This window comes from Xyrauchen texanus, chromosome 3 (genome assembly GCF_025860055.1).
Source record: "Xyrauchen texanus isolate HMW12.3.18 chromosome 3, RBS_HiC_50CHRs, whole genome shotgun sequence".
In the NCBI taxonomy this organism is placed as follows: Eukaryota; Metazoa; Chordata; class Actinopteri; order Cypriniformes; family Catostomidae; genus Xyrauchen; species Xyrauchen texanus.
Genome location: NC_068278.1, coordinates 32,885,601 through 32,904,790, shown reverse-complemented (window position 1 = coordinate 32,904,790; position 19,190 = coordinate 32,885,601). Strand labels below are relative to the sequence as shown.

The 19,190-nt window shown below is 36.7% G+C and overlaps 1 protein-coding gene across 1 annotated transcript in view; it reads right to left on the bottom strand.

Annotated features, from left to right (window-relative positions):
- Positions 1-19,190, bottom strand: part of ttc33 (tetratricopeptide repeat domain 33) — a 48,255-nt gene that overhangs the window by 3,732 nt on the left and 25,333 nt on the right. The window contains exon 4 of the mRNA XM_052095295.1: positions 4,796-4,927. Within this exon, the coding sequence (XP_051951255.1) occupies positions 4,796-4,927 (132 nt within the window). The remainder of the gene's footprint in view (positions 1-4,795; positions 4,928-19,190) is intronic.

Sequence of the window (19,190 nt, the reverse complement as noted above, 5' to 3'; positions counted from 1 at the left end):
AATACTTCCACGGGTACACCTCCAATTCAGTACACATACTATCAGAAGCTAATTGGCTAAAGGCTTGACATCATTTTCTGGAAAATTCCAAGCTGCTTAAGGCACAGTTAGTGTATGTAAACATCTGACCCACTGGAATTGTGATATAGTCAATTAAATGTGAAACAATCTGTCTGTAAAGAATTGTTGGAAAAATTACTTCAGTCATGCACAAAGTTGATGTCCTAAATGACTTTCCAAAACTATAGTTTGCTTATATTAAATATTTGGAGTGGTTAAAAATGAGTTTTAATTACTTTAACCAACAGTAAGGGTGTGTAAACATCTGACTTCAACTGTATAACCACAACGACAGCGGCACAAAATATGTAACTGAATACTGATTCTGTACTCAAATGTTATTTATTATCAATTTTGAAAATGTATGAATTCTCAATAGTTTTTTTTAGTTGTCATGATAAATCCTGCAGCACCCTGTGGGAACTAAGTAAAATGTGCTAAATCATGCATTTCTTCCAAATAAATCCCAGTTCAAGACAAATATTAGCTAAAAAAAAACAGAAAAACAGGCATGTCTTTAAAGCTAAAAAAAAAAAAAGCCTTTAAAAATTACAAAATCCGTGCTTGTACAAAAACGACATGACAACCTCCACATTACTTCAATACATGCATGCATGGAGCATCAAACTGCGTGTGTATGAAATGCAGGCAGATGTGTCACAGATCTATTCTACATATGAGCATCTAATAAACCACATCCATGTAGTATTAAAATGAATGTCAGAAAGCTAAACATTTATTCTATAAAAATGAGTTTGTGTGCAAACAAAATTTCAACTGCTAGACTGCTTCTCGTGAGCTGACGTACCACGGAGAACTGCTCTAACATATGCTCATTTATTTCTATATGATGTCTAAAGCCTAGTTCCTGTTATGAATCAGTCACCCAGGTCATGTTTCCCAAGGGATGAGAGTGAGGGTTAGGGGGAGAGAGAGAATGACTCAGAGTAAAGAGAAAGAGATTTGTTTCTCTCCATCTCCTGGACAATTAAAGATTTCATAAATAGGATTAAGTGGGCAATTTTACTTTTATAATTACCCTACTGACCAAAACTTTTGCAAAGAAATGGCCAATTCCTTTAACAAAAACACTAGATCATGTATCAGCCCTTAGAGAGGGAGAATATAAGAGCTGTTGCCAGTGTGAGCTGGAGGCAAGAATCTAGCCATTGTCAAGAGGAACAACTTTAATGAGGAATAAAGCCATCAGATGGCTTTGGGAGACCTCTTCTGCTCCAGGGGCCTGATAGATTTAACAGAAAGTAGATGATTTCAACAGTTTGCTACATCTCACTCAACCATTAGGAGTAACCAACAGCACCAGCAGACTGAATGGCATTGAATGGTGCGGAGTTGTTTGGATTTGAAATTATTTCCGTGCCATTGTGACGTGAGAGGTAATTAAAACAATAGCATTAAATAAACAAACCTGCATCCCTCCTGTAAAAGAACATCCACACAGAAACAACAGTAGTGTTTTAAAAATAATTTTGTAGAGATTGCATTTGAAAAATCACATGTATTCACAGCCTTTGCTCAGTACTTTGTTGAAGCACCTTTGGCACCAATTACAGCCTCAAGTATTTTTGAGTATGATGCTACAAGTTCGGCACACCTATTTTTGGGCTGTTTCTCCCATTCTTCTTTGCAGGACCTCTCAAGCTCCATCAGGTTGGATGGGGAGCGTCGGTGCACAACCATTTTCATATCTCTCAAGAGACGTTCAATCGGGTTCAAATCTGGGCTCTAGCTGGGCCACTCAAGGACATTTACAGAGTTGTCCTGTAGCCACTCCTTTGTTATCTTGGCTGTGTGCTTAGGGTCGTTGTCCTGTTGGAAGATGAACCTTCACCCCAGTCTGAGGTGCAGAGCGCTCTGGAGCAGGTTTTCATCAAGGATGTCTCTGTACATTGCTGCATTCATCTTTACCTCGATCCTGACTAGTCTCCCAGTTCCTGCTGCTGAAAAACATCCCCACAGCATGATGCTGCAACCACCATGCTTCACTGTAGAGATGGTATTGGCCAGGTGATGATGGTTTCCTCCAAACATGATGCTTGCCATTCAGGCCAAAAAGTTCAATCTTTGTTTCATCAGACCAGAGAATTTTGTTTCTCATGATCTGAGAGTCCTTCAGGTGCCTTTTGGCAAGACGGGCTGTCTTGGCCACTCTTCCATACAGGCCTGATTTGTGGAGTGCTGCAGAGATGGTTGTTTATCTGGAAGGTTCTCCTCTCTCCACTGAGAAATGCTGGAGCTCTGTCAGAGTGACCATCAGGTCCTTGGTCACCTCGCTGACTAAGGCCCTTCTCCTCCGATCGTTTGGCTGGGCAGCCAGCTCTAGAAAGAGTCCTGGTGGTTCCAAACTTCTTCCATTTACGGATGATGGAGGCCAATGTGCTCATTGGGACCTTCAATGCTGCAGAAATTTGTCTGTACCCTTCCCCAGATCTGTGCCTCGATACAATCCTGTCTCAGAAGTCTACAGACAATTCCTTGGACTTCATGGCTCGGTTTGTGCTCTGACATGCACTGTTAACTGTGGGACCTTATATAGACAGGTGTGTGCCTTTCCAAATCATGTCCAGTCAACTGAATTGATCACAGGTGGAGTCCAATCAAGTTGAAGAAACATCTCAAGGATGGTCAGTGGAAACAGGATGCACCTGAGCTCAATTTTGAGTGTCATGGCAAAGGCTGTGAATACTTATGTACAGGTGATTTTTTTTCCTTTTTTATTTTTAATAAATTTGCAAAGATTTCAAACAAACTTCTTTCGCGTTGTCATAATGGGGTATTGTTTGTAGAATTTTTAGGAAAATAATTAAATTTTATAAATTTTGGAATAAGGCTGTAAAATGTGGGTAAAAAGCGAAGCGCTGTGAATACTTTCCGGATGCATTGTGTGTGTGTGTGTGTGTGTGTGTGTGTGTGTATATATATATGTATTATTATGATTCCAAGACTTAAAATTTTATTAAAGGAACAGTACACACACAATTTTTAAATCTGTCATTATTTACTTACCATTTCAAACTCCTATGACTTCCTTTCTTATGCAGAACTCAAAAGAAGATATTGTAATAAATACTGTGATCTGGCTGTTCAATTCAATGGCAGTGGAGTTTTTTAAGCACTCATGAATGCACAAATGATGTCAAGTTTCCCACTGTAAATTTACTTACATTTTGGGTTGTGTCTTACCTAAACCTATTGTAAACATTTTAGAAGACTTGGAATATGAATCAAAAATCACATGGACCATTGTTTTATGATATTTTGGGGTCCTTTTTAAGCTTTAAAGTGAGGCACTATCCACTGACGTTGTATTGAAAAGATGAACCGTGATATTCATTATAACATATTTTGTGTTCCAGATTAGAAAGAATTTCATACACATTGAAACGACACAAGGGTAAATTATTAATTATTATGAATAATCGCATTACTTTTTTCAAGCCTGCATGTTGCAATTGTACAATTTTGGTTACTTCTGTTGTGCAAAGACGTATGAATAATAATATCTACTGTTGTTTGGAAAATAAATATTTTCCATCATCCTAAGAAAAACACCTCTTGAAAATTACTGCATGTAAACTTTAGACCTAACATTTTTCTTGAGTCCTTCTTTATCCTCAGGTTATTTTTCTCTTTGCTGAATGACTTGACATGACATGCTTGGCCCGAAAATAGAAAAGTATTCAATCTATCTCTAGCCAAGACTTAAAGCTTGGTGTTTAGAGTGCAATACATGCATTGACACATACACATACACACACACACACACACACACACACACACACACACACACACACACACACACACACACACACACATATATACACACAAGCAGTTATGAACCAAAGAACAGCAGGATCCGCAATTGTTGTTTTTGTTTTTTTTTTTCATCATTAAGCACATCATCTTTCTAACTCACAAATTCACACACAGGTTAGGGCATGTGTGGCACTGTTTTGTAATCTTCCATGCTCCTAGGCTTGGATGTGCTCAAGAGCACGCTTTATCACAGTGCCAATTCTGAATGTTGGATAACTGGCAAGACGACTCTCATTCACCTCATACAAGGACAGAAAGCCAACAGGTAAAAAGAGTTACCACTAAATAGTTTTAATACAAATTGTTGTGAGGCAGAAGAGAGGGAAAGAGAAAGAAACCAATAAAAAAAAAAAGAAATTTGTTTTTAGTGGAGACATACAGTATATATATATATATATATATATATATATATATATATATATATATATATATATATATATATATATATATATATATATATATATATATATATATATATATATATATATATATATATATATATATATACACACAACAGAAAAAGATGGCAAGGTAGAGATATATAAAATGGGAGATTGAAAACTAAAGACATAGGAGAAATACATTTATGTAAAATGTAATAATTGTATGCAGGCAGAGTCTGTCCCCTTGTGTGGCCTCCCTATATGTCTGAGCGAGTACATAATTTAATAAGCAAATAAGCACACAGCATTTTGAAGCTCCAGCATATATCAGTTTATTTCTATAGTTTTTTTACCATGTGTTCTTCAGTGCCACCTTTTACATCACACTATTCATGATTGAAAAGCAGCACTTAAATAACCATAAATCTACTTTATATTGTATTCATAAAGTCTGTCTGGCATTCACATTACTAAGGAATTGTTTTCCATTTTGTAAATTTATTTTCTGTACTTACAAGTTCGACTTCACCAAGACTCAGTTGGGCACGACCCAGAGTTTGCCATGCCTCCCACCAGAGGGGGCGGAGTCTGGTCGCCATCTCTGCAGACTGTACAGCCAATAACACTTCTTGAAGGGTAATCAACACCTAAGGGTTACATTTTAAAATGTTAGAGATTGAGGGAAAACTCCTAAAACTATTTTGTCAGCTCTCTCCTCACATTTTCAAATAACCAAATCAATAGGTATACTCAAAACATACAGTGCATCTGACAAAAATAGTTCTGTCACCCTAAGACAAGTCTGTCAGGAGTCTGTGCCTTCCTCATTCAATTATTTCCAAATGAATGTTCATCATTTTCAATAGGAATCATAAAATGTCTACTGGTGCAACTCACAAGAAAGTGTTTTTTAAAACTTATTTTTGAGAGTTTCCCATCTTTTTGTAGTGAAACTTGTTTTGCTATGGGTTTTTTTTTTTGGAAACAATCCAACACCCTTAATAACCATATACTATTCAAGGACCAAGCAGATATTATTTGACATTTGGTTTAAAAGACCAATAAACTGTTATCACACAAATAAATCAAATTGAAATGAAAATGGATCCTTAAATTGTAGATGCACAACATACACATAGAGTGACAATATAAAGACAACGAATGAGCAAACACTACATTACATGGCCACACTGGGATGTGCTTGCAAAACAGGCGTTTCCATTACAATGTTTTATTTACTTAAAGCCTTTAATGGCTTTAAAATCAGGTCAACACAATATTGAAAGTCAAAATACTAGCTTGTCCAAAACAGGTTATTGCCAGGGTAACAACAATTGAAAAGCAAACCGGCGATGCAATCTTAGTTTCCAGCTGTTTGTTTTTTTTTTATTTGCAGCCTGACTGAAAAATGTTATATTCACATGCTGAGGTGAGCATTATCGTTAAACAGGTGAGTAATGAGCAGATGCAGGGAACAGAGTGTGAAGACAGGGAAAAAAAGGGATAAGGAACAAACTAAGAAGGCTGTTTACAGATAACTCTTATGCAGACTCCACTTTGATGTCAAACATTGCTTGTAGACTGATCAGGAAAAGACTAGAACTAACCAGCCTGTCCAATGGTATCAGATTACTAATGAGATCAGTTGTGTATTGCCCCTGTTGGTGCACATTCACATTCTCACTCTTTTTATACTCGCCTGATGTAATCACATGCTCAGCATGGAAACGGTCACTATTATTGGTTTGGTTTACAAGAGAGGGAAAATAATGACCATTCATTTATTATGTCCTATTGCGATCAGTGTGCACAACAGCATCATGCCCTGAAGGTATCTGGGAAGTTTGGAGCAAGCGCCACCTTGGGGTAAAAACCTAAAGAAATGCTTAAAAATGCTTACAACTTTTGATTATTGTGGCCTATTGTCATTGTATTTTTACACAAACCTATTAATTTGCTTAAGAAGACATTCATTGATCGACTGGAGTCATTTTTATGCTGCCTAAATTTACCTGATTATATTTTTCCTACAATGTTGATGGAAACAGTAGAGGCAGATAAACCTTTTTTTGGCATCAATTAACCAGAGTGAGATGTGCAGAATGCCCTAAGAGGGTCATCTAAAGGGAATTGTTCTTAGCTGAAAAGGATGTAATACAGTGAAAAGGAATGCATATTTATAACCCCAAACTCAAACCCCAACCCTAAACCTAACTGTCACCTAAAATATAAACTTAGAGGGGAAAAGGAACCTCTGAATTGCATTGTCATTGATTTTGCAAACAAGATTACTTCCTGGTTTTAACGCAGAATGAGAACTCAGGTCTCCCACGCTGCTGATGCAATGCATTTTCAGTCACACCACAGGAGAAGGTAAACATGCTTGAATTGATACAAAAATGTCTAACGGAAGATGGCGCTCATCAGTAGGCCCTTACCCTCTGCATAAACTAAAGCCTGTTTCAGGTACTTTTCCCCGGGACTAGCACTTTTTTAAGTATTTTAAAGGATATTATTAGGTCCTACATGGTGTAGGTTCTTTTGGGGCATATAGGGACTGTGTGAGGTGCTGCAGACTGTGATTGGTCAAGACACCTCCGCTTAAATCTCTACGCTCTGAAAGGCACCTATGTTTAAAAGAGGACCTTTGCGTTTGTGAAGGACACCTTTAGATTTGTGACTGAAAGGGGGCCCTGTAGTCCACATTCTGTGCATGTCAGTGTAGCACACACAGACATTTATACATTACGGCTACAATTAATTAAAATAAAATCACAAAATGACATTGCAGTTTAATAATCGCTCAAAGGGCTATAACTATTTAATTAAATTAATAAATAAATCGAACTGTTCGCTTCAAAATCTATGCACGCTGCTCTGACATGTCTGTATTGTGTATAAGCATTATTACAGTGTATTCAGAGCTGTTTTGTGCTCCACAGTGCCATCTCATGCTCAGAGTAACAGATATGCTCCATTCGGTTCGTGTGCTGAGTGTGTCATTTTTAAAGTGCTCCAGTTTCACTTTAATGCATGTTAATATATATATACAAATAATTTGCCCCATGGCATTTATGCTCAGCAGATGAGACGCACATTTTAGTGAGTAGTATGAGTATATTGCTTGATTCAGATATTAGTTTTCCCTGTTTTTTTCTCTTCACCCATAGAGAAGTCATTTACATTTATTTTACATTTTTAAAAGCTAAGCTAAATAAATGTCTTACTGTAATACTTTAATACCAAGTACTCACTGTAATGCATAAAAACCAAAATATCCACTACATCACCAATATCCACAATGCAGAGGATTAAATCCACTACGTCATCGCGCTACAGTCTGCAGCAAGGACCCTCTCAGGTGCAGCAGCACAGAACTCTGCAAGGACAGATCTCGCGCCAAATTTAAACTGTAACCTGAAGACTTGGGCTCTGTTCCGAAAAGAGAAAATGCTGCCTGGGGGCTGTATATGGAGGTTGGATGAAATAAGTTGCTTTTCAAACTGTTCAGAAACTAGATTCCTTTAACTGATTAGCCAGTTGCCTAAGTTTTCAGATGCAGCCAAAGTTTGTATAAAACAGTACTAACAAAAGTACCAACAGTACTAAACTATGGAATAGTCTCCCAAACACTGTTCGAGATGCAGACACACTCTCTCAGTTTAAGTCTAGACTAAAGACTCATCTATTTAGCCAGGCATACACCTAATTTATCCTCCAACCCACAATTAGGCTGCTTTAGTTGGGTCTGCCGGAACCAGAAACCAGAAACATTGAGCATGATCTCTAACTCTGCAATAAATTAAATGGCATCTATGCTTACATCTTTTAATTTGTTTCCCTGTCTCAACCTCGGGACTCCTATCCTGAGGTCACCAGAACCGGCTGGATCCAGCTCCATTCCTGCTTCATGTTGGACTCCACTGCTACATGTCGCAGAATGATGATGACTAAATGCAGCCGGTGCCAGCCATATATCACTTCAGTCTATTATGACGGACTTCAGAGGATGAACTGATGCCAACTCCAACCTGCATCACCTCGGTCTATTTATGGACTACGATCTTGAAATGAAATGCTTAGACTAACTATTGCCAACAAAAGCCTTCATCAGACAATTTACAATGACAATTGCATCTATGTGAACTTCTGCAATTAATCAAGATGGACTTCAAAGACTTTGGTCATTAATCTTACAGTTCAAACACAATCGATGTTTAAACACTGACCCTTAACACTTAGTTTAATAATTTCAAACCATGATTTTACCTATACATAATTAATATTTACATTACATTCATAATGTTAGCCAGAGGGGAACTGGCCCCCACAGCGAGTCTGGTTTCTCCCAAGGTTATTTTTCTCCATTAATCAACATCTTATGGAGTTTTGTGTTCCTTGCCACAGTCGCCTACAGCTTGCTCACTGGGGTTATTAATACAATTATCATTTAATTATTTTTAAACACTATTAAAAATCGTATTTTATCTAAATTACACAATGATGATTAATCGACTTTATAGACATTACAGTTTTATCGTCTGTTAATGCTGATATTCTGTAAAGCTGCTTTGAAACGATGTGTGTTGTGAAAGGCGCTATACAAATAAAATTGACTTGACTTGACAAAAGTGTAGCTCCGATCCTGGCATCCTCCATCAGTGTTGTTGGCAACAACATCAGAAGAAAAATCTACAATATTTGATGGAATTACTACAGGGGGTATTTTTCTAAATGTGAATGCAGCAGAGAAAAGTTCTCCTTTGGTGTGCCATTAACAGTTCCCATCTAGAAAGTTACCATGGGAAAAGTACAGGGACTGTAGGTGGGAGAGGGCCCAGAAACTCAGCGTAATGGGGCAAATGTCAATGTACTAGAACATTTGGAAGCAGCATGCAGACTTCCCGTGTGATCATGTTGCAAACATAACGATTAGGTTTCTTATTACACAGTCATTTTTGAGCACATTGTTTTACACTAGACCATAGAAAAAAAAAATCAAGGTTTTTAAGAAATGTATAAAAAATTAAAGCACCTTTCAAATCTTGAAAATCACATAACTGTGAAAATCAAACATTTAGCAAACTTCCATGACTTATTACTTAATACTCATAAAAAAGCTAGTAGCTAGAAGATGACGTTTTATAGTGCCTTTCCCAAAGCTCATGGTCGCGTTACAATAAGTACATTTCAGAAATACATTTCATAACATGATAAACGATACAGCAAAATCTTTAAGTAGCTATAAATCACTATTATATTCACAATTTTACCAAGGCTATTTGATGGATGCTGATTGGTCAATAGCCATGCTTTACACAAGAAAGCACAGCTCTGACCTCTTCACGTTTATATCACTTCACAACACCCATACAGTGAAATTCTATACAGAGATATCAACCTCCGCACTTTTACCATTGTACAGAGCGTAACGGTCTACTTGGATCATATGAATCTTCTCTGGCCAATCATATAACGGCGGATGTCAATGGACCGCGTTCAGAGTTTAAGGACAGTTTTTTTATTTTGTAGCTTCTATTTAAGTTTCTATTACTTTTACTTTTGGTAGATTTTGAGATATATGCTAGTTAACGTATTTTGGGAATGTAATGTTTGTAGAATACTTTCAGTGAGCGGGGAAAAAGAGCAAGCATCTGCTGCTGCAGATTTCAGCATGAGTCTCTTAATCTATTTAAAAATGTATAGATTATTTTATATCAGTGTCATTGGGCACACACTGCAGTCTTAATAGTCATTAAAATAGTATAATTACATTTATAATATATGAATCATCACAATTTATTTAAGTCTAATTTAATTGCTGAATCTTAAAAGCCAAAGGAAAAAAAAAAACAGACATATATAAATTATTTTCATTTTTTATTAGATAATATACAATATTGTACAAAATGTATAATCTTTTAATACTAAACACTTATTTTAATTAATCGAATACTATTTTTGTGAGTTGGAGACAGTAAACAATTTCTGTAGGCTGTTGTTAATGTCATAAATGAGTCCTATCTGTTGCTTCATTCTCTACTCTGATAAAATTTCGGTTTTATAAGATCTCGTAGTAAACTCCACACATGGTTAATCTCAAAAGGATTGCTAAGTGTAAAATATTTAGAGGATTAGGGGACAGGCAGTCAATTCATTAAGTGATGAGCTGTTTCCTCACAAAAGCAGTTTATTCAGCACGCTGAAGCATCTCCACCATAGACATCCATTAATAAAAATGGCCCCACAAGTGTACTGCTGCCTTCTGCTAGAGATTATTTAGCAGAGATAGGCCATTTCTATTAAAATGAATGGGAGAAATTGAAAAGCTCAACCAAGGAGCTCTGAGCACCCAGTTGTCAACAGATGTAAAAAGGAAGTCCCGCCTTACAGTTAAGAGAGCCAATCACCTTTTAGATACAGACATCCAGTCAATCAACTTGAGAACCCACATGCGCATTAGCTATACAAGCCGGGAATTTATTTTAATTAGATTTTTTATATGAGGTATTGGATCTCAATTTATGATTCCAGTATTGTCAGATTTTATTAATGATTTGAAATATGTTCTTTAATCGTAATCTTGACCAACCATTTTTGAGATTTTGGAAGCTGCACTGGTATGACTAGAAAAACCATCCCGAGAGCATTCCAATGATGACCGACAGTGGACTGACTTGCTAGAAAGACTTTGGTTATGCGTTTTGATGCTAACCTTGTAGGCTCTATTTTAGAATGGCGCTAACCCATAGCCAGAGATTATTTTTCAGAGATGGGCCACTTCTATTAAAATGAATGGGAGAAATTAGAACACTCAACCAAGCAGCTCTAAGCGCCCAATGATCAACGGATGTAGAAAGGAAGCCTTACAGTTAAAAGAGCCGTTTGGACTGTCCGTTTTATGTTTACTGATTTTATTTTCTGACAGAAGGATGGCATTTAATGATTTATAACATTTTAATGAACATTTGTGACCTTATTATTTTTTTATATGGTGACCAGTTTTTAAAAGCAATAAATGTGCTTTCACACATGGTTTGATTGCTTGGACCGAACCCTTCGTATCCTCCCCCGCTGGTCTCCATTCACAACATATTATTTGGGTACGAACCACAGTCTGATTACATCATCAACGTGAGTACATGCGGCAGCTTTTTACTACTGTACCTAGGTAACAACTCGAGAAGACATCACTTGCACCTTTTAAGTGAAGTATTAAAGTTTTTCTCTTTGGATTTACCACAAAAACTTGCCATTCATAGAACAACACTTGTGTTTGTCTGACGCAAATGAATCGATTGTGCAATAATCTGATGAATTTTTCCATTTGTCTGCCGCAAGCCTGTGAATGCGCTGAAAGAGACGTGAAGAATGTGAACAGCTCTCTGAAGAGGATTAATTTGGAGACAAGCAGGTATGCGAAAGGCATTATTCCACAATAATTGTGAGTGTGAGCCTGCAAAGATGCTAATTATACATCATCACAAGCGGTTCACTTTAGTGATGGGCATTCCGGCTCTTTTCAGTGAGCCGGCTCCTTTGGCTCCGCTCACAAAAAAGAGCCGGCTCTTTTGGCTCCCTAACGGCTCTTTAAAAAAAAAGTTTAAAAAAAAGTCAAACTGTTTGCAATAGTTTGTCTATAATTGGTGTTAAAACAAAAATGTAATTCCTTAAATTATTAAATTTAATCATGCTCTACCTTAACCACAATTTATTTAAAATGCATTGGTTTGTTATGAAAAAGAATGCCATTAAACTTTTTGCATTTAAAGTAGGGCTGTCAATCGATTACATTTTTTAATCAAATTAATTACATGATGTCCTGATTAATCGCATTTAATCGCATATAAAAATATTTGCTGAGAAAGCCCCTCATGTAACAATAATTCAATATATAATGATGAAATAATTCTACATAGTTATCTTAAAATATTAAAACAAATATATATATATTCAGATAATTAAAATGCTTTACATTCTTGAGGCAGAAGAGTTAATCATTGATAAGACAATACAAAAAACGGCTTTAGAATACAATGTATTGTTTACTACCATATTATTGATCATAAGTCAATCTTTGGCATACAGTTCACCAGAGGCGTTTCCAGCATTGAAGGACATCCGGGGCTTAGCCCAGACAATTTTTTCACACTAGCAACCACTTCCCTGTAGTCCAAAGCTGGTGAGAGGGTATTCTTTGAGTTCTGCTCTTGCTGGGCCTGTTTCTACAGTTCCTAAATCTTCCACTCTAGCTCTATCCTCAACATCCTCTCTCCTCCCTGAATCATCTGTGATGCAAAAGAACAGATCCAGCACATAACTTATTGCAAATCAGCTTCAAACAACTAATTCATCAAGTGCTACATATTTCAAAGTGTAGACCAATACCATTGAAGAAAATGTACTGGAAGAGCAGATCAGTGGGATTGCCCTAAGATCTATCATGATTCTTGAATTTTCATGTACATTACAATAAAGTCATCACAAAAGAGTTATATTATAGTGAGTAAAGTGAAGTAAAAACATTTTTTTACATAAATAGTCAAAATGATGTATAAGATCCTAAGTTAAAGCAATACATGAATGACTTTAGTCTAAGTTCATTGACACACCATGGCATCGAATTGTATATAATTCTCCATGTTCATCTGTCAAAATCCTTTCATTAGGATCATTGGGATAAGAAATGTTTCACTTTTAACTTTCTCTAAAGTAAAGTGACTGATTAATTGTTACCAGTTTCCATGCCTGATTCTGCTACCCTCAAAGTGTATATTTACAACAAACTAATATCACAAAACAAGTCACACATACATTTTATGCTAATGCTTATTGGTTATCCTTAGAGAAAATAACACCTGATAAACAAGAAAATTATGCTCCAAACTGGACTCGAACCGCGGTCTCCAGCATGAGAGGCAGATGCACTAACCACAAGGCTAGAGGTTTAGACTTTAAGGACAAAAGCAAATGTGAATTCTTACCCACTGACTTCTTTCAGAAATTTCAGAAGCCTCATTTGCTTCATTTTTGCTGTCTTTCCTGCTAACTGCTGTTAACTCGCCACTAAGTAAAGTAAGTTGATGTCAGCTCCTCCCCTACCTGCTGCATATTCAACAGAGAGGAAGAAACGGAGTCGCCCATAGGCTATCGACAGCAAAGGAACTTATTCTATAGGCTAGATTATGCCTATGTCTATTTTTACAGGCTGTATGCAGTATGTGCAAAGCCAAAGCACAATGAAATAAGGCAACTTATGATTTCGGAGGTTTACATAGGCTATTGTCCGGTTTCATATTTGTCAGTCAACTTTTCAAAATACATTCGGGGCTACACTCAAAACATTCGGGGCTGAAGCCCCGGCAAAATCAGCTGCCGCCGCCTCTGCAGTTCACACCAATCCAATTCACAAGTGAATTTGTCAATCAGTTGGAGATTTATTATGAGGGCTTGTTTAAGTACGCGTCAATTTCAACAAGCATCAGACATGCTTGTGTAGCATCTCGGGTGCGTTGCGTCATAAACATAAAATTTAATGTTTACTTTACATACAATTTTAGGTCACTGTGTTAAGTTAAATATAGTTTAATACTTAGAACACATCTTGAGATCCCTTATTCGGATTTGCACTCCATCAAGTGTTTGAACGCAAGAACGTGACGCATGTTTGTGTTCTTCTGTCTGCTGAAGTGTTGTTTTGTTCACTGTATAAACTGAGCGTTGCCACACAGCTGAAATTTAAAGAAGTTTACTCTGGAGTAAACAGGTGGTACTACAAGCTTGCATTTCTCAGGAATCTTCCTTATTACAATCCGGGGGCATTTTGATTAATCGCGTAAAATAATTTTAATGCGTTATTTTTTAATACAATTAATCGCACTGAATTAACGCGTTAAATCGACAGCCCTAATTTAAAGTATAAATTTTTATTGTATATAAACAAAGTGCATATAAATCTAACCTTTCAAAACTAACACAATATGAACAGCATAATAGAATATTGCACCATATCAAAGAAAAATAAATTACAATTTGCAAAACTGCAGCATCCCACAAATTGAAATAAATGTAAAAAAAAAAGGATGCTAATAAGCATGTACATTTAAAGTATGACTTTTTTAATGTATATAAAAAAATTGCATATACTGTATATGTAACAATTCAAAACGAATACAATCTGAACAACATAATAAGTGTGCTCCGCCCTCCCTCACGCATCTTTGGTTAATTGGTTGACACTGCATTACTGATTGACAGGAACAACATGTGAGGCTGTTAATCTGAGCAGACAGTCAGAACGAATATGTGTGCACGCTTGAGCATTTAGGCCTATATAATTCTATTTCTTTTTTCGTTCTTTGAATTAGTTAATTCTATTCATTTAATTCTTTTGATTATTCATATCTTAATTTTAATATTTTTATAAATAGATTTGGCTCTTCTGATATGCGAGCCAGCTCCCAACGTTCACCTACAAGAGCTGGCTCTTAGAGCAGACTTATTCACGAACGACCCATCACAAGTTCACTTCCACGATTTGGTACAATTTGCATTCATATAAGCAGTAAATCATACTGGAGTTCACATGAACCATACCCCAGTTCACCTTTTCAAGCCGACTCGGGTGCAGTTCACATGTGTGCACCAGAGTTCAGAAAATACATCATTCGACCCTGGGTGCGCACCAACAGTTCTAGTGTGAAAGCACCCTAATGGCACTTTTCCACTGCACGTTACAGTTTGACTCACCTCAGCTCTACTCACTTTACTTTTCTGAGCTTGTATTTCCACTGCAGTTCAGTGCCTCAGCGTGGGTGGGATAATAGGCTGATCGTCATAGCTGTGGCGCCTCAACTGCCGTGACATCATTTTAAACGCGACACAAACTGACCAAAACAATAACACAACCACTAACTATTAGCTACTAGCTCATTGTGCTGCATAAAGCTGTTGTTGCATGGTGATTTTACACAAGTGTAACAGTTAAATTGGCCTGGTTGTTTTAGAAGCAAGCTTTCCAGTAGCTGGTGAAGCTTTCAAGCAGAGTATAGAGTTAACATAACAAAACATACCATCATCCATTGTGAATCAACGCCAGTCCAGGGCACTCTCCCTCCCATTGCTCGCCGGTTTAGATAGCGTCCATTTGGCCGAAACACTTCCACTTTTCCTTGATAGTTCTGTAGTCACTTTTAAGTTTTTTTTACTTTTTCCTACACTGTTGGTAGGTCCGGTGGTGGCTAACAGCTGATACACTTCCTCAGAGACTTTTTCGTTTTGGTCATCACTAACGAGTGGACTATCTGCACCTCGTTTATTGACCATGGCTTGGTTTTGCGCACAGCCATTTCTTTTTTTCACAATTCGCATGAACAAATGATACTGCTATCGCCGTTACTAATTTTAAAACTAGCGGGTTGATGATGGGGCATTTCGGAAATCCAGTGACGCAGGGAGTGACGATTCTCCCTGACCAATTAGTGATCTGCAAGATTTTGACATCACATTTAGTATCGGCTCGGCTCTCTTGGAACCTCAACCGAGGTGGTACTAAAAAAGCATCAGGTACCAGGAACTATCCAGTAGAAAATCCCCAAAAAGCGAGCAGAGTCCAGTCGTACCGTGCAGTGGAAATGCTCCATAAGGCACTTGAGGATATGCCATATTGTGAATATAGTCACAACTAAAGGGGTTGCAGGTACTCCACTTCACGTCACTACCAATGCCCATCAGCCTTGACTATATTCACAAAATAACCTCTCATATTGCTGAGAACATATGTCTGTTATTGTTTTGATGGTACATTTAATTTATAGACCAATCAGTTGAAGGGTCCAAACTGTCATTTCAAGCACACTCATCCACGCCAACAAAAACAATACAGAACAACAGACAATGATACTGAGACATCAAAGCCAAAACACTTACGCCACAGATAATATGAAGAGTGATGAAAGGGGCTTTAAAAAGAAGCAGAGAGGGAGAGATTCATGGAAAAAAAGAGTGAGTTAAGGGATCAGAAAGAAGAAAAAGTGTTGCAAGAGATCAGAGAGGAGGTGATTGTATCTAATGACTGTTGCTGAATACAACCTGAATTAGTGAAAGTATTGAACAAATAAGGGTGTTTATGTCTATACTTGCCTCAGTGAGTATTTATATATGGACATACTTGTGTGTGCATGAATGAGTGAGCAAGTATAATTATGTGCAATACACAGCATAGTCTATTATATTTATCCAACATACCCTACCTCTTCTGCCACACATACATACATACATACATACGTACACAAATATATATATATATATATATACATACACACGCACACACGCGCACGTGCACACACACACACACACACACACACACACACAGTATCTCACAAAAGTATATAAAAAAATATAAATATAAAAAATATTTGATTATATCTTTTCATGTGACAACACTGAAGAAATGACAAATAAATTTGGACATTTTCACTTAGGGGTGTACTCACTTTTGTTGCCAGCAGTTTAGACATTATGGCTGTGTGTTGAGTTATTTTGAGGGGACAGCAAATTTACACTGTTATACAAGCTGTACACGCACAACTTTACATTGTAGCAAAGTGTCATTTCTTCAGTGTTGTCACATGAAAAGATATAATCAAATATTTACAGAAATGTGAGGGGTGTACTCACTTTTGTGAGATACTATGTATATCTATAAATAGTCTTCTTGTGTATTTCTATATATACTTATATTTTTTATTAACTTTTCATTTTGATCCTACTTTTTTTACATTATTATAAATGTGTCTTGTTTGTGCACAAGAAGCTTGTCACCAAGACAAATTCATTGAATGTGTAAGAATACTTAGCAATGAAGCTCATTCTGGTTCTGATATGTGCATCCAACACTATTTTTGAAACACACACACACACACACACACACACAAGGGCTAAAACAAAACTCAAAAATGCCCAGACAAAAAGTGAATGCTGGAACAAACATACCAACCCACGACGGGGTAAAACAATGGAGAAAACAAATATCAACTTAACCTAGTCAGTAACCATCAGGCAGAGCAGGACCCAGGAAACATGATGAAACAAAACAGCACAAGAAAATACTCACAAAGGGAATATAGTCAAGAGAATCAGAGGGTTAAAAATCAACTAATCAACTATTAATCACACTGTAAACCCTAATAAGTTAGGGTTTACAGAGGCAATCAGTTACATCCATTTTTTTTAAGTTAATTATCACCCAAGTTTAAGTTAATACAACTTTCAGATTTTGATTATGTGCTACACATGCATGTTAATAGCTCTTTACTTGAAATTGAGTAAGCAAATTGTTATGGCACTATGGCACAACTTAAAATGTAACTCTTTGGCTATACTTAAAATTACCATGTAAGCTCAATTTAAATACTTCAAGTAGAGGAAACCTAACTAGCTAGTCCTGTGAATGTGAGCATGCTGAATGCAGGGCAAATTGAAAACAGCATACTTTGGTTAGCATAGCAATTACTCAAAGAGTAAAGTAATATACTAAAGAAAAATCTCAAATTGAACATGTATTCAACCTAAAAGTTCAAGCTCTACCATTCTTCATAATGGTAACCTCCAAAAACTTTAACTGAAACGGTTTTGAATAGCACACCAAAAAATAAACACTAAAGTCTCGCACAAAGACACATTATATAACATTTAATTTTTAACATACACTTTCTCTGTCGAGTTCAATGCAATGCATGCTGGGAAATAGAAATCCCCTGCCCAGTTTCAGTTAAATTTAAGTTCCTGTAAATTTAAAGAGACAAGTGGCATCAAAAAAAAGGCACAGTGGCTAAGTGGGCATCACTGTAAAGAAGGTACCAGGTTCGAGTCCTGGCTCACCTAGGGCCTTTCTGTGTAGTTTGCATGTTCTCCCTGTGTTCATGTGGGTTTCCTCCGGGTGCTCCGGTTTCCCGCAAGTGAATTGGAAACTGGAAACTGCCACATAGGTGATAGTGTCTGTGTGTGTTAGCCCTGTGATGGACTGGCCACCTGTCCAGTGTGTTTCCCGGCCTTCGGCATGAGAAAGCTGGAATAAGCTCCAGCACTACCCGACTGGACATAGGAAAAACTGCTATAGAGGATGGATGGATGGATGGAGGGAAGGATGGATGGATTCTAGAGAAAATTCTAAATACACATAACATTTTGCGATTTGGTCATATTTGTGAAAGTGAAATTGAAAGTGGATTTATAGTAAAAAAATGATTGACATTTTTATGTTTCTGAACCAAACTGATTGCATCGCTTCAGATGACATATATTAAACCACAGGAGAAATTTGGATTACATTTATGCTGCCTTTATGTGATTTTTGGAGCTTCAAAGGTCTCACCATTCACTTTTATTAACACGACCTACAGAGCTGAAGTATACTTTTAAAGTCAGAAAGTCATACACATCTGGGGTGGCATGAGGGTGAGTAAATGATGAGAACATTTTCATTTTTGTGCGAACTATCCCTTGCTGCTTTAAATTTGAATTATAATGACATTTTAATTACATTTTCTCATAAGAAAACCTATAAATATGTGTATTCTCTAACATCGTCTAGATAAAAAAAAAATACCTGATACCCAAAAGATTCAAGTTAGAAACTCAAATTACAGGTGAAACTCGAAAAATTAGAATATCGTGCAAAAGTTCATTAATTTCAGTAATTCAACTTAAAAGGTGAAACTAATATATTATATAGACTCATTACAAGCAAAGTAAGATATTTCAAGCCTTTATTTGATATAATTTTGATGATTATGGCTTACAGCTTATGAAAACCCCAAATTCAGAATCTCAGAAAATTAGAATATTACATGAAATCAATTAAAAAAAAGGATTTTAAATACAGAAATGTCGGCCCTCTGAAAAGTATAA